Here is a 15,229-nt window from a genome sequence, read left to right as displayed (position 1 = left end):
GGGATTAAATTTTAACTTAGTTTTGGAGGGGACAAAAACATTCACAACATAGCACTACCAACCACTGACCTGTTTTCTGTCTCTAAAAATTTGCCTACTGTAGACCTGTCATATAAATGGAATCATTGTGACTGCTCAACCATGGTGTAGTATGTATTAATACGTCATTTCTTTTTATTGCCATTAATATTCCATTGTGTGTGTATACCACTTTTTATTTATCTGTTAATCAGTTGATGGACTTTTGAGTTGTTTCCACTCTTTAGCTTTTTTTTTGTTTCGAGACGGAGTCGCTCTGTCACCCAGGCTGGAGTACAGTGACACTATCTCTGCCTTCCAGGTTTAAGTGATTCTCCTGCCTCAGCGTCCCGTGTAGCTGGGACTGCAGGTGCCCACTACCATGCCCAGCTAATTTTTGTATTTTTGCTAGAGATGGAGGTTTCACCAAGTTGGCCGGCCTGGTCTCGAACTCCTGCCCTGAAGTGATCCGCCCACCTCGGCCTCCCAAAGCACTGGGATTACAGGCATGAGCCACTGCGCCTGGCCACTTTTTAGCTATTATGATTAATGCTGCTGTGAACACTTGCATACAAGTTTTTGTGTGGATATGTGTCCGTCCTTCCTTCCATTCTCTCTTCTCTTTTCTCTCTTCTCTTCTCTTCTCTTTTCTTCCTTTCTCTCTTTTCTTTTCTTCTTGACAAAGTCTCGCTCTGTTGCCTAGACCGGTGGGCTGGAGTGCAGTGGTGCGATCTTGGATTACTGCAACCTCAGTCCCTCAAGTAGCTGGGACTATAGGCATGCGCCACCATGCTGGCTAATTGTTTTTGTATTTTTAGTGTAGATGGGGTTTCGCCATGTTGTCCAGGCTGGTCTCGAACTCCTGACCTCAGGTAATCCTCCCGCCTCGGCCTCCCAAAGTGCTGGGATTATAGGCGTGAGGCTCCTTGCCCTGACGGGAAGTATTCTGATTTCTGTTGGGTGTGTACCTAGGAATGGAATTGCTCGGTTATATGGTAACTTTAGGTTTAACCTTTTGGGCAACTGCCAACCCATTTTCCAAAGTGGCTGCACCCTTTTATATTCCTCCCAGTCGTATATAAGGTTTCTCCATGTCTTCCCTGACTCTTGTTATTTTCTGTCTTTTGACAGACAGTAGCCCATCCTAGTCATTCTAGCAGGAGCCACGTGGTATCACATATGTGGTTTTGATTTGCATTTATTCTAGATAACATGTTCCTTATGAGACATAACAATGTAATATTCACAAATGTTTTTATGCCTTCCATACATGGATCTAGATATGATAACCATTCTGATTGAGTACCTACTCTGGGTGAAGCTCTGCAGTGGCAGCTGTATATGGATTATTTCTTTTGATCCTCATAATAACTCCTAGGTATACATAATATTATCTTCAATTTACACATGTCAAAACTGAGGTGTGAAGGAGTTAAAGAACTAGTCCAGGGTCAAACTGTTGGTAGTTAATGCCTAAGGTCTGAGTTACACCTGAGCCTTGCTGTATGCCCAGCCTCTGCTCTGCACTAGGACTTGTGTTGACACGGAGCTGCAAGCTCCTCTGCTGGAGCTTGGAGTTTATTGGAGTTCCTGGCACGTGTGTGTGCACTCTTTCATGTACATGTGTTCATACCAGGCCCAGCATCCAGTGTCAGCCTCGACCTCTCCTGTCTCTGAGTCCTTATGTCCACACCCCACTGAGTTCCTTGTTATGTGTACTGTACAGAGTCTACTGCATCTCAGTTTTCCGCTGGTTATTTTATGATTGTATATAGACAAGATAAACGTCTTTCATGGAGGGACCTTAGCATAGTAAGAGCAAAGTTAACTCTTGGAGGATTATGGAGGATAATTTTGGCTTTTATGTGAAAAGAAATTTCCAAGTAGCTTAGAGCTGTCCCTCAGTGGAGTCAGCTGCTCGGTGAAGAACTTTGCAGAACTGTATATGTTCAAGCAACAGTGGAGGTACCCTTCTCTCAGGGTGTTGTAAAATGCATTTCTCAGGGTGTTGCAAAATGCATTTCTATACTGGGCTGGACCCTGAGGCCTCCTCCAGGTTAGAGAAGGACTTGCCCTTACCAGAGTTGACATCATACAGCTGTAGAATGTAGAAAGCCACTTTCTCATCTGATGTGGCTTCTGAATAAACATAATGCTGAACTCTTGGGAGATAACAGGGAAAAGATGTCTTTATCCTTCAAAATTTAATCTCCTTTGAAAAACCTACTTTTAACTACTCAAACTGATATAAAACTTCCAACTTTTATAGATGGGAAGGACTCTGATTAAAGATGTAATCAGAGTAACATCTTTAGTCTGTAACCCCTCTGGTTCTGGGGTCAGCCAGATCTGTGTTTGAGTCTTTTTTTTTTTCTTTTTTTTTGTTGTTGTTGTTTCGAGACATGGTTTTGCTCTTGTTGCCCAGGCTGGAGTGCAGTGGTACCATCTCAGCTCACTACAACCTCTGCCTCCCAGGTTCAAGCGGTTCTCCTGCCTCAGCCTCCTGAGTAGCTGGGACTACAGGCGCCTGCCACCATGCCCAGCTACTTTTTGTATTTTTAGTAGAGGTGGGGTTTCACCATGTTGGCCAGGCTGGTTTTGAACCCCTGACCTCAGGTGATCCGCTCGCCTTGGCCTCCCAAAGTTCTGGGATTACAGGCATGAGCCATCATGCCTTGCCCTGTGTATGAGTCTTAATTCTGAGCTATCCTTTCCATGTCACCTCGGGCTAGTAACTTTACCACTTAACACCCCAGTTTCTCATTTGGAAAACAGATAGTAAGAGTATCTCCTTTAAACAGAGGTTAAGATTCTGTAATGCTTGTCTGACACATAGCAAGTACATACTAAATGTTTATCATTTGAGGGAGGGAGAATTAGAGATGTGGATGGTTGTTAAAATGTAACCTATTTTTTAACTTTTTCTCAGAGGAAACACAAGAATAGAAGAGGCTTGTGAAATGTATACCAGAGCTGCAAATATGTTCAAGATGGCTAAAAATTGGAGTGGTATGTACAAAGAATTTGTTTGTTTTTTAGGCAAATGGTTTAAAATCACTTTGAAGGAAGAAATGACTGTTTTCCCTTAATGAGCAAGACTATTGACCCCAGAGACAGGTGTCAGTGCTGAATAACTGGCCTGGCTGCTGCTGACATGGAGACTGAAGGGGTGTGCTCTAAGTGAATGAAGCTGGAAAGCCTGGCTTAAGTTCAAGCACAGGGACAGTGTCTGTCTTAGTTTCCATACTTCTTAATACAGTAGGCATGTGGTAACTTGGTAACTAAAAATAGTTAAAATTACTTGGAATTAGAGTAATCTTTGTTTCTTACTAATATGCCTAAATAAATACAGTGCTATAAGGAATGAAAGTTGGAATAAAAGTCATTAAAACTAGTGGGATAAAGAGAAATGCCTGGTTTTCTTTACCTGAACATTGGTTGAGAATGACCATTCTCTGCTACACAATAACTGATTGTGATTCCACTGAGAACTATGACAGTGTGGTTTGGGGGGAGGGGGATGGATTTACATTAACCTCAAGAGACTCATGGTTATTTTTTAAAGTAATGCTTTCTACCCAGTGAGACCGGGCATAACAAAATTCACAGGATTATTGTTTTCATTGGTCTGAGATGAGATGGCTCTTTCAGAGAAATTCATCCCTCTCTCTTCAGCGAAAGAGATCTTTCATGCCTTAGTGATGGGATATTTCTATAGTGAAAATGGAGACCACCGTTGACCAGAGCAGGGGACGTGGGTGTTGAGCTCTGGCTCACAGCTGCTGTGGGATTGGAAGTGGGACTCTTGCCCTCTACAAGCTGTTTCAAGGCAGATACTTTAAAATCATTTCAAAGGAGAAAAATGCTTTTGAACTAGTTGAATCTAAAAGGTAAGATCTTTATAAGAAGTTTAGTTTTAGCTAAGGCTTTAGATATGCTATTTTTCAAAACACACTTATGCCTGAATTGTCTTGTGTTTTTAAAATGGAGGAAAAAACAGTTTGTTTCACATTTCATCTTTTGTTTTGGTCAGGTCTTGTAAGTAAAAAGTGATCTTACCTGAAGAGACTACTTATTTATTTATTTATTTAAGACAAAGTCTCACTCTGTAGCCTAAGCTAGAGTGCAGTGGTACAATCTTGACTCACTGCAATCTCTGTCTCCGGGGCTCAAGTGATTCTTGTGCCTAAGCCTCCCGCGTAGCTGGGACTACAGGCATGTGCCACCACACCCAGGTAATTTTTTGTATTTTAGTAGAGACGGGGTTTCACCATGTTGCCCAGGGTGGTCTCGAACTCATGAGCTCAGGCCATCCATGCAAATAATTATTTACATATAATAATTTGCATATAATAATTTAAGCGATTCTCCCGCCTCGGCCTCCCAAAGTGCTGGGATTATAGGCATGAACCACTGCGCCTGGCTGAGACCACTTATTACTAATTGTATCTGGTGATCAGATATTCTAACCTTTGGAAATTCCATTTCAGGGAGGCCACTGATCACGTATATAACTAAGGCTTCATATGTGCACCACCCATTATCTGTTGCCTGGGATGACGCTCTAGCCTCCTGACATCGCCATACTTCTGCACTTTTCCAATCTGTTTCCACTTATGTCTGAGGTTGCAGTTTTTTGAATTTCGGAAATCAGACCTTGGCGATGACCTTAGCAGTAGGATGGGATATAAATACCTCTCACATGCTTAGCGTTCCAGTAAAGGAACACTAGGCATAAATGTGTTAATTAAGTAACATAACACAAGTTAAGCAAGGTCATATCATTCCAAATAAGAGCTGACCTCCCTGTAGTGGCCCTCAAAGACTATCCCCTTCCTTGTGTACCCAGCTCCCACCTCAGAGCCTTCGCATGTACTGTTCCCCCTGTCTCCCTACTCTTCCCCCAAACAGAATGTTGCTGGGTCCCTACTTCCTTCAGCTCCCTCTTCACATGTCATCTTCTTGGTGAGGTCTTCTCTGGCCACCCCTTTTAAAAATAACAAACTTGTCCTTCCTGGAAACTTTTTTTTTTCTCCAACATACTTATCACCATCTAGCAAAAATAAATTACATAATGTTTTATTGATTTATATTTACGTTTTTATTATATGGTGATTCTCATTAGAAAGTAAACCTTGGAAGGCCACATTTGTGTGTTTTATCTCTGCTGTATCTCCAGGCCTTGGATTATTACCTGCAAAGTCATAGGTGCTCAGTATATTTATTGAGTGGATGAATATTAGATTCCTTGAAATTCTATCCATGTTGCATTGGTGATGATCATAACAGCATTGCATCTCTTTATAGTTTTAAAAGTTCTTTCATAATGATTAAGCTAATTTGTTTGATACTCAGTTTTTGAGAGATCATCCTGACAGGTATTATACCAGTTTTGCAGGTGAGGAAATTTAGCCCAAGTTGTGTGGCTTCTCAGAGGCCATTTAATTTAATATATGCTCCTTTAAAGACACTTCCAAGTTCCCTCCCCCACCTCAGAGAATGGAGTCTTGCTCTGTCATCCAGGCTAGAGTGTGGTGGCGCGATCTCGGCTCACTGCAACTTCTGCCTCCCGAGTTTAAGCGATTCTCCTGCCTCAGCCTCTGGAGTAGCTGGGATTACAGGCATGCGCCACCACGCCCAGCTAATTTTGTATTTTTAGTAGAGATGGGGTTTCTCCGTGTTGGCCAGACTGGTCTTGAACTCTTGACTTCGTGATCCACCCTAAGTGCTGGGATTACAGGCATGAGCCACTGTGCCCGGCCCGACACTTCCAAGTTTAGATAGACCGAGCTAGCATTTGCTATTAATGATTGGAATGAATAGTCAGAGTGAAAAAGTAAGCCAGCAACTCGTTTTGGAATGTGGGAATGTGAAAATGTAAAAATTAAAGCACTTACTATTGTCTGGAGATGGAGGTAGCCTAGAAGAGCCTGGGTGTTGTGGTATTACTGAGCAAGAAAAGGATGGACCATGACTGATTCTGGGACAGGAAACATAGATAAGTTACTAAAAATGAAATGCCAGCAGGAGAGCAAGGATGTACGTTGTAAAAAAATGATGGCATTTCAACATGCCAGACCGCAGGTGTGAACTAAGGCTAGATTTGCATATAATAATGAAAGTGGCCACTGTGTGTAATGTGAGTCAGGCCCTTCTAAGCACTTTACTTGTGAAGTCCAAGCTATTACTACCTTCTTCTGAGGCAGAGCCCATCAAAGCTCCCACTTAGCCAGATATGTTACTGAGCTGCCACTTCATGGTTAAGTGCTGTCCCAAGTACCCCAGGTGCCTGGCCACTGCCCTGGTAGTGGCCTTTGCCCCTCCTAGATACCCACCAGCCTCTCATGATTCACCAGGGGCCAGCAGGGCTTCTTCAGTTCCAGCTCTAGCCCTGAGGCTGGCATCTACTCTGATTCTTCAGTGCCTTGCTTTCTTTCTGCTGCTATAACAAAATACCTTAGGGTAATTTATAAAGAAAATGAATGTATTGTTCAGACTTCTGGAGGCTGGATAGTTTAAGATCAGGGTGCCAGCAGATCCCGTGTTTGGTGAGGAATGTTCTCAGCTTCCACGATGGTACCTTCTTGCTGTGTCCCCATGTGGTGGAAGGAGCATGGCAGCTCTCTTCAACCTCTTTTATAAGGGCACTCGTCCCATTTATGAGGGTGGCGCTCTCATGACTTCGTCACTCCCCCAAAGGCCCCACCTCGTAACACTGTCAAATTGGATATCAGGTTCCAGTAATACAAATTTTGGGGGGATACTACCATTCAGATCATAGCACTACCCATGTCATGCTGGTGGCTACATATTTTTCAAAGATGCCTGGGTACTCTTTTAATCAGAAACTGAGATACAGAGCAAGAATTGAACCTGGGCAGGTGGGCTCCAGAGTTTGTACTGTCCCTTTGCCCTCAGGTTCAGAAACCCACATGAGAATTATGCATTTCCTCTGGGGAGAGGGAGTTGGAACAAGAGATGCAACTGAAGCTTTAGCAGAATTGGATGTTTATGGCCAGGTATAATCACCTGTAATCCCAGCACTTTGGGAGGCTGAGGCTGGAGGATTGCTTGAGCCCAGAAGTTCAAGACCAGCGTGGGCAACATAGTGAGAACCTGTCTCTACAAAATTTTTTTTTTTTTGAGACAGAGTCTTGCTCTGTCATCCAGGCTGGAGTGAAGTGGCACAATCTCGGCTCACTGCAACTTCCGCCTCCCGGATTCAAGCAGTTGTCCTGCCTCAGCCTCCAACATAGCTGGGATTACAGGCACCTGCCACCATGCCCAGCTAATTTTTTTGTATTTTTAGTAGAGATGGGCTTTTGCCACATGACATCAGGTGATCCACCTGCCTCAGCCTCCCAAAGTGCTGGGATTACAGGCTTGAGCCACCAAACCCAGCCAAAAATTTATTTTAAAAAATTAAAAATAAAAAAAGCCAGGTGTGGTGGCACACGCTTGTGTCCCCAGCTACTCGGGAGGCTGAGGTAGGAGGATCTCTTGATCCTGGGAGGTAGAGGTTGCAGTGAGCTGTGATCACCCCACTGCACTGCAGCCTGGGTGACAGATTGAGACCCTGTCTCGAACAAAAGAAAAGAATTGTACTTTTTTTCCTCACAAAAAAATTTATAGCAAATGTTTAATATCGGCAGTGAGTACTGCTTTATGATAATTTTTTTAGAAACCTAAAGGCTTTGTGATATTCTTAACCATGCTTTTCGTGGTAGATCAGATTCTTTCCTTTCCATTTCTACTGTACTGACTTCCCCAATGTGACTCATTTTTCGGAGGCACTCTGCCATGTTGCTTCTCTGAACTCAGAAAGTTTCCCTTGTTGATGTTTAAACCCTCTCAGAAGTGGCCTGATGCAGCTTCACCCTTGATTTCCACTGCCCTCCTCCAGTCATGGCAGGCTTGTCACTGGCCTCCACTTCCAGCCCTTTCTTACCTGCAAGCATTTCTTCAGTGTTCATGTGACTCCTCTGCTAGCGATTCCTTCCCTCTTTCTTTTCCAGCACTCCAGAATCCATGGTCCCTGATCCAAAACCTTTTCTGAAAAAGATTAGGTCGTGTACCTTGTATGTTGTGCATGTCCCAGTTGGAGACCTGGGCAGTACCCCACAACCAGATCCATCAGTGATTCTGCAGGGAAATGTGTAAATTTTCACACTAAATGGGGTAAAATAGATTAAACCTCATATAAATTTCAGTCAGATTTTGCTATAAACTAAAGAAAAAAATTTGGATTTTTAGACTTTTATGGATTTCAAAATTGTAGGCCTGATTTTCACTCTTTAGGAAACTTACTTTATCCACGAAGCCCTTCATTAGCAGTTTCTTCCACTCTGACAGCTAAGTCTAGAAGACACTAAGAAAAGTGAGCAAATATCTTTGAGTTTAGTGTTTTACCTTTCTTTAATCATTTGTGGCTTGAAGCCCTTAGCTGGTGTTTATTATGTGTTAGTGGAATTGAATTCAGTAGCCCAAGACTTGGCTTTTGGTATTGAATGGTCAGTTCAGGGAATGGTGGCTTAGTGCCCAGGGACACTTGGAAAGTCTGCTGGGGCTGAGGTGGAGAAGCTTTCATTGCTGTTTGACTTGATTCTGGTTATTTTTATATTTGCCCGAGGTGCACTGGACCACATGGATTTTTGCTTCTGACTAGAATGCTTCTTTTCAGTGGAATATAATAGGGAGGTCCACTATTTAGAGCATGGGTTGCTCTGGGGGGGACTTATTCCTCTGTGTTTAATTGTAGTGTCTTCTTCAGCTGCAGGAAATGCATTTTGTCAGGCAGCCAAGCTCCACATGCAGCTTCAGAGCAAACATGACTCCGCTACCAGCTTTGTGGATGCTGGAAATGCTTACAAAAAAGCAGATCCCCAAGGTAAGGCAGCCAGGCGCGTAGCATGCGTATCTCTGTGTGTAACTAACCAGTCAGTACTTCCCTCAACGTTAAGGTCAGTATTGGTGTCCTTTCGAGTCCTGGTAAAAAGGAATTTTTGTATTTTGGAATAATAGATAAATTTTTATAACCTTACGGATTTTTATTTTTTAATCATTTGGGGGCTTTTATGAGGAGAAAATATATTAAATTTATACTGGCTGTTTAGTTTATAGCATCATTTAATTAAACTCCATTTATACTGCATTTTAGAGAATTTTTTGGAAATAACCTTTGATTTTACGTAAGACTTCTTATATCTTAATTTTGTGAAAATGTATATTGTTCATAAAAGGAAACTCTTATGTTCCCTTACTCCTAAATACCTAAGGAGTTTTCAGATCCAGTTAATGGGAAATTGTAATATTCAATCGTTAAAAAGTCTTATTCATACAGTATCCATTTGGTTTTTTAAAAAGTGTTTTTCAAAGTATTTGTTTTGAGGAAAGAATGCAATTGGATATTTAATGTGATAAAATTTTGTAAAGGTTATTTCTTTTTAGTTAGAAGAGTGTAATTAAAAGTATTTCTTCCCTTCCACCCGTGTGCATGGCAGAAATTTTGTGTTTTTCCTTTTTCTTTTAGCAGTCCATTTTGTTTAACACCAAATCCCAAATTTTGAGAATAAATATGTCATAAAGAAATAGGGTATCTTCACGACCTTTTGTATAAGGATTAATCACAGTTTATTTCCCAAAGTGAAAAACTCATAGGTTAAATGAGCTGTTAGAGTAGTAAAATTGTAATGCATCAGTACTTTAGAATATGGTGCAGGCATTAAAATCCCTGGTTTCAGAGAATCTTCAGTGACCTGGTAAATGTTTACATGGCAATTAAAGAAGCACATGAGATTGAATGTTGTATAATCTCATTTTTAGAAAAAAATTTGTGCGTATAGAAATGTGTTTAATAAACAAAGGAAAAGTACATCTGAATACTAACAGCGGATTTGAGTGGGATTATAGATAGATAATTTTTCTCTTTATATTCTGTATTTCTAAAGGTATAACAGGGATCCACATTTTTTATGTAGTTTAGAGGGAAATTGTTTCAATTTTTGTTTATCTGCTTACCTTTCTAATTTTGTAGTCAGGCCGTTCTACTTTGCTGCCTCTTTAAACCAAAAGTAATAAACTTGGAGCTTATTATATGCCAGTATTATAAACACCATCATTTTATGATAGGGAAAATTTTTTGGCTTACTTTTTAAGAAAATTAGTATAATTTATTAGCATTATTATTTATTAGATTTGTTTCTTCATTTTGTTAGTATGCTACAATTTAGCATCTTTGAACATTATACAGAATGTTGACTTTGCTTGAGGGTTGTTTGAATAGGCATTTCAAAGTGCTTTTGCTTTTGGCTGCATGGAGAGTAGAATCTATTGAGGTGATCGTTCTTGTGATGTGGTGCCATATTCCAAAATTAATATATATGCATGGTATTAATGAGGAATATGTTTGCATTCATATTTTAGCAGATATAATTTATCAGTGTTGGTGACAACCTCCATGGTTTTATTTTTTTAATAATACAGTCTTTTGCCTGGATGGAGTCCTCACGTTAAGGTTAAGAGTAACTAAGACAATGTTACTCCAGCTACAGTTCCCTAAATTATACTGTAGCTGCTGGGAACAAAGCCATGCTGATGAATCTGGACTTGTGCATGATTTTTGTTTGCTTCTCACTAACTAACCTGCCCACCCTCCACTCCAAAATTATACCTCATTAACGTTCTAATAACAGCCACGAAGACAGCCTCACCTGAACCCTCTTTGACTGAATGGATTTTTTCGTTGTTTTTCTTAAATGCCTACGCTTCAGAGGCTATCAACTGCTTAAATGCAGCCATCGACATTTACACAGACATGGTAAGACATTGCATTGCTTGAGTGGCTGTGGGGTGGAGTCTTGAGATGGCTTGGAGTGCTCTCTCTCTTTTTTATGTTCCCAAACTGGCATTCAGATAGGAAAATGGATGTGTGACTGTTTCTTATTTTTTCCCCTAGGGAAGGTTTACAATTGCAGCCAAGCACCACATTACTATTGCAGAGATCTATGAGACTGAACTTGTAGACATTGAGAAGGTAAGCAGTGGGCACACTTCCTCAGATGTGAAGCAGGCAGATAAGCTGACTCAAAGAACTCTCTTGTCCTCAGTTTGAGAGTGATCATAGGTATAGAGTGATCATAGATGGCCTTGCCTGGAGACTTTTAGGGTCTAGCTGGCTGAAGTAGTGGGCTGTTTTCCTGGAGTTGGCATCTAAGACATGAGAGCTGGTTAAGATTTACAGAAATCACCTGTTTTTTCCACTCTCTCTGATTCACGTCAGAACATTAGCATTGCCAAAAGAACCTTCGGCTGTATTGCTTAGTTCTCTAAGGCCCAGTGAAGAAAGCGTAAGAGGTGACCTCTCTACACTCAGTCAGCATCACAGCTTTAAGTATCTGTATGCCAGTGACTCACAAATCTGACTACAGCTCAGACCTGTCTCCAAATGCTAGATTCTTGTATCCACCTGCCTGCTGACCTCTCCACTTTGTCCAGCAGTCATCTCTAACCTGTCTGGGACTGGATTCCCATCTCAGACGCCCTGTCCCCAACCCAGTGTTCCCCTCTAAACTACAGGCTTCCTTGCCTTTTCTCTTTCTCTACAACCTGTGAGCAGTTTTTGTGAGCAGGGTCCTTCCTGCTCCCAAGTCTCAGCACAACTCACTACCTTGTCTCCCAGCTCGCACTTGATCACTGCAGGATCCTTCAAACCGGTCTCCTTGCTTCTGCTCCCCCTGCCTTGCCAACCCCACATCCCCTTGCCACAGAGTAGCCAGAGTGAACCTTCTAGGCATTGCATCATATTCTGTTTCTCCACTGCTCACAGCCTTTCATTAGCCCCCTTTCACTAAGAGAAACAGCTGGAGCTGTGCGGAGCCTTCATGGCTCCACTGAATTGCTTCCTCCCAGCCCCACACTCCCCATGTACCTGTGTGGCCTGGCCTCTCCTCTTTTCTTTTACTCCCCTCCTCTTGCATACCCTGCACAGCCACCCTGGCCTCCTTGCTGTTCCACACACGTGCCAGATGAGCACTCCTGCCTCAGGACCTTTGTACCCGAGATTTCCTCTGTCTGCAAAGCTCTTCCCCAGATGTCCACGTGGCTGACTCCTCACATCTTTCAAGTCCACATGGCTAACTTCTCCATGCCCTTCCATTTTTGCTCATTTATTACCCTTTCCATGAGGCCTATTATGACCCCCTAGTTAATTTAGCCCCCCGGGAAGGCATAGCAGATCCCCACACACCTCACTTAACTTCTTGTATTGCTGAGCAGATATCACCTTACAACATGCCCTCTCATATGCGTGCTCATCATTCTCATATTGGTTGTCTCCCTTCCTCTGCCAGAATAGGCACACATGTCAGCAGAGAGCTTTGTCTCTGCTTTACTGATGTGTCCCAAGAGCTCTGGGACCTAGCGGGGTCTAAATATTTGCTAAATAAACAAGTGCTACCCCTACCTCCACCATACCAAATGGAGTCTTCTTGGTCTGGGGAAAGATCTGCTAGGCAGTACTAAAATTGGACTGGCATTGTTAACATTCACTCTTTTGACTGTGTGACCTCCACCTGTTATTCAGCACAAAATTTGATCATATTTGTTACAATTTATTATTTGACGTCTTTTTTTTTTTCTTTTCATAATTGCCATACTTTTCTGAGGATACTCCCTGATCTTGATCAAGTCAGGGCCACCCTGTGCATTGACATGTGCATGTGAACCTTCTCTCTGGAAGGTTATCTGTGGATCCTGGAGGAAGGTGATGGAGCTGGACCTGAACCTCCTTTGTTCCCTGGTGTGGAATTGATGATGGAACGGAAGGGAGATGGGTCTGGTGTGGCTGGGGTATTTATTTGGTCAGGGTGTCTGCGATGGCCACAGTATCTTTATTTAGGTTTGAGTGAGTCTTGCGGGGATGAGCACTGTGCACAGAGCATCTTTGCCAGCAGAGGCTCCTGTTCCAGCTTCCTCTTTCACAGTGGTGAGAAGGGCACTCTGGGGCAGGAGCCTGTAGTGCTGTGTCATTTCTGCTGCCCAGGCATGGTCTCCAACACATGGGTCTCCATAAACTTGAGAGCAGATAAAATGAAATGTGACATACTCTTTTTTCCTCTTGAAAAAAAAAAAAAAAAAGGGCCAGGTACAGTGTGATGCCTATAATCCTACCACTTTGGGAGGCCAAGGCAGGAGGATCTCTTGAGCCTAGAAGTTCAAGACCAGCCTCGGCAACATGAGAAATCCTCGTTTTTACAGAAAATCCAAAAAAAAAACTAGCCAGGAATGGGGGTGCGTGCCTATAGTCCCAATTACTTGGGAGGCTGAGGTTGGAGGATCTCTTAAGCCCAGGAGGCGGAGGTTGCAATGAGCCAAGATGGCACTGCTACACTCCAGCCTGGGTAACAGAGTGAGACTCCATCTCAAAAAAAAAAAAAAAAGAAAAAAATACCCAACAAAAGCAATTTAAGAATATTACTGTACACATTTGCACACACATACAACACACACACACACACGTGTAGGCACAGGGTTAGGTTGTTACGGTCCCTAATGTTTAAGCTCCTGAGTTGTTTAGAAACATCATTACCTGGTCAGGCGTGGTAGTTCACACCTGTAATCCCAGTATTTTGGGAGGCCAAGGTGGGAGGATCGCTTGAACCCAGGAGTTGAGCAACATAGTGAGACCTCCTCTTAAAAAATAATAAAAGGAAGTATTATTACCTTCTCTTCCCTGGTTGGATTCACCAGATTGTGGTTGGTGGATTGTGAAATTAATGTTTGAAAAATCAGTTACACCCAAGGTACCTTATATCTGGCTTGTTACAGATCACTTTCTTCTCATTTAGCGCTCCTACCTAATGTTCCTTCTCTGATTTTAGATCATTCACAGATTTTAGTTAGTGGACAGTGAAGTGTGTAGTTTCATAGCTTCATATTACCTCTTTTTTGAGATAGAGTATATTAGTAGCTGATAAGTCAAGCAGATGTAACATACCTAATACAAATAAAAATCTTGTGAAACCTTAAAAATATGTATAACATGTTTTGAGGTTTTCTAGAATTTTTTAATGTTTAAGTTCAGGGCTGCATGTGAAGATTTGTTATACAGGTAAACTTGTGTCATGGGGGTTTGTTGTACAGATTATTTCATCATCCAGGTATTTTGCCCAGTGCCCAGTAGTTAACCTTTTCTGTTCGTTTCCCTCCTCCCACCCTCCACCCTCAAGTAGACCCCAGTGTCTGTTGTTTCCAGTGTCTGTGTTCATGTATTCTCATCATTGAGCTCCCACTTATAAGTAAGAACATGCAGTATTTGGTTTTCTGTTCTTACATTAACTTGCTGAGGATAATAATGTCCAGATCCATCTGTGTTTTTGCATAAGACATGATCTTGTTCTTTTTTATGGCTTCATAGTATTCTGTGTTGTATACATACCACATTTTCTTTATCCAGTCCACCATTGATGGGCATTTAGATTGATTCCTTGTCTTTGTTGTTGCGAATAGTGCTGCAGTGAACTTTTCATGTGCATGTGTCTTTATGGTGGAATGGTTTATATTACTGTGGCTGTATACCCAGTAATGGGGTTGCTGGGTTGAATGGTAGTTCTGCTTTCAACTCTCTTAGGAATCGTCATATGCTTTCCACAATGGTTGAACTAATTTACACTCTCACCAACAGTGTATAAGTGTCTCCACAACCCCACCAGCATTCGTTGTTTTTTGACTTTTAATAATAGCCATTCTGACTGGTGTGAGATGGTGTCTCATTGTACTTTTGATTTGAATTTCTCTAATGATGAGTGATATTGATCTTTAAAAAATGCTTGTTGGCTGCATATATGTCTTTTGAAAAGTATCTCTTCATGTCCTTTGCCCACTTTTTAATGGAGTTGTTTTTCTCTTGCAAATTTGTTTAAGTTCCTTATAGATGCTGGATATTAGATCTTTGTCAGATGCATAGTTTTCAAGTATTTCCTTCCATCCTGTAGGTTGTCTGTTTACTTTGTTGATAGTTTCTTTTTCTGTGCAAAAGCTCTGAAGTTTCATGTGTCAATTTTTGCTTTTGTTCCAATTGCTTTTGGTGTCTTTGTCATGAAATGTTTGTCTGTTCCAGTGTCCACGATGGTATTGCCTAGGTTGTCTTCCAGGATTTTTATGGTTTTAGGTTTTACATTTAAGTCTTTAATCCATCTTGAGTTTTTTTTATATG

At 41.8% G+C, this 15,229-nt stretch overlaps 1 protein-coding gene across 5 annotated transcripts in view; it reads left to right on the top strand.

Annotated features, from left to right (window-relative positions):
* The window catches only part of NAPB (NSF attachment protein beta), a 52,202-nt gene that overhangs the window by 16,535 nt on the left and 20,438 nt on the right, over nucleotides 1–15,229 (top strand). For 2 of the 5 annotated variants that reach the window (XM_025398490.1, XM_025398491.1), the window contains exons 2-5: nucleotides 2,948–3,027; nucleotides 8,789–8,905; nucleotides 10,788–10,834; nucleotides 10,973–11,050. In XM_025398490.1, coding sequence (XP_025254275.1) covers nucleotides 2,948–3,027; nucleotides 8,789–8,905; nucleotides 10,788–10,834; nucleotides 10,973–11,050 — 322 coding nt within the window. Of the gene's footprint in view, nucleotides 1–2,947; nucleotides 3,028–8,776; nucleotides 8,906–10,787; nucleotides 10,835–10,972; nucleotides 11,051–15,229 lie in introns of all 5 variants that reach the window. The other 3 variants (XM_025398489.1, XM_025398493.1, XM_025398492.1) reach the window with 3 other exon arrangements.

The sequence above is a fragment of the Theropithecus gelada genome, chromosome 10 (genome assembly GCF_003255815.1).
Source record: "Theropithecus gelada isolate Dixy chromosome 10, Tgel_1.0, whole genome shotgun sequence".
NCBI classification, from domain to species: Eukaryota; Metazoa; Chordata; class Mammalia; order Primates; family Cercopithecidae; genus Theropithecus; species Theropithecus gelada.
The sequence above is the reverse complement of the archived record's forward strand: the minus strand, read 5'-3'. Positions and strand labels throughout refer to the sequence as shown.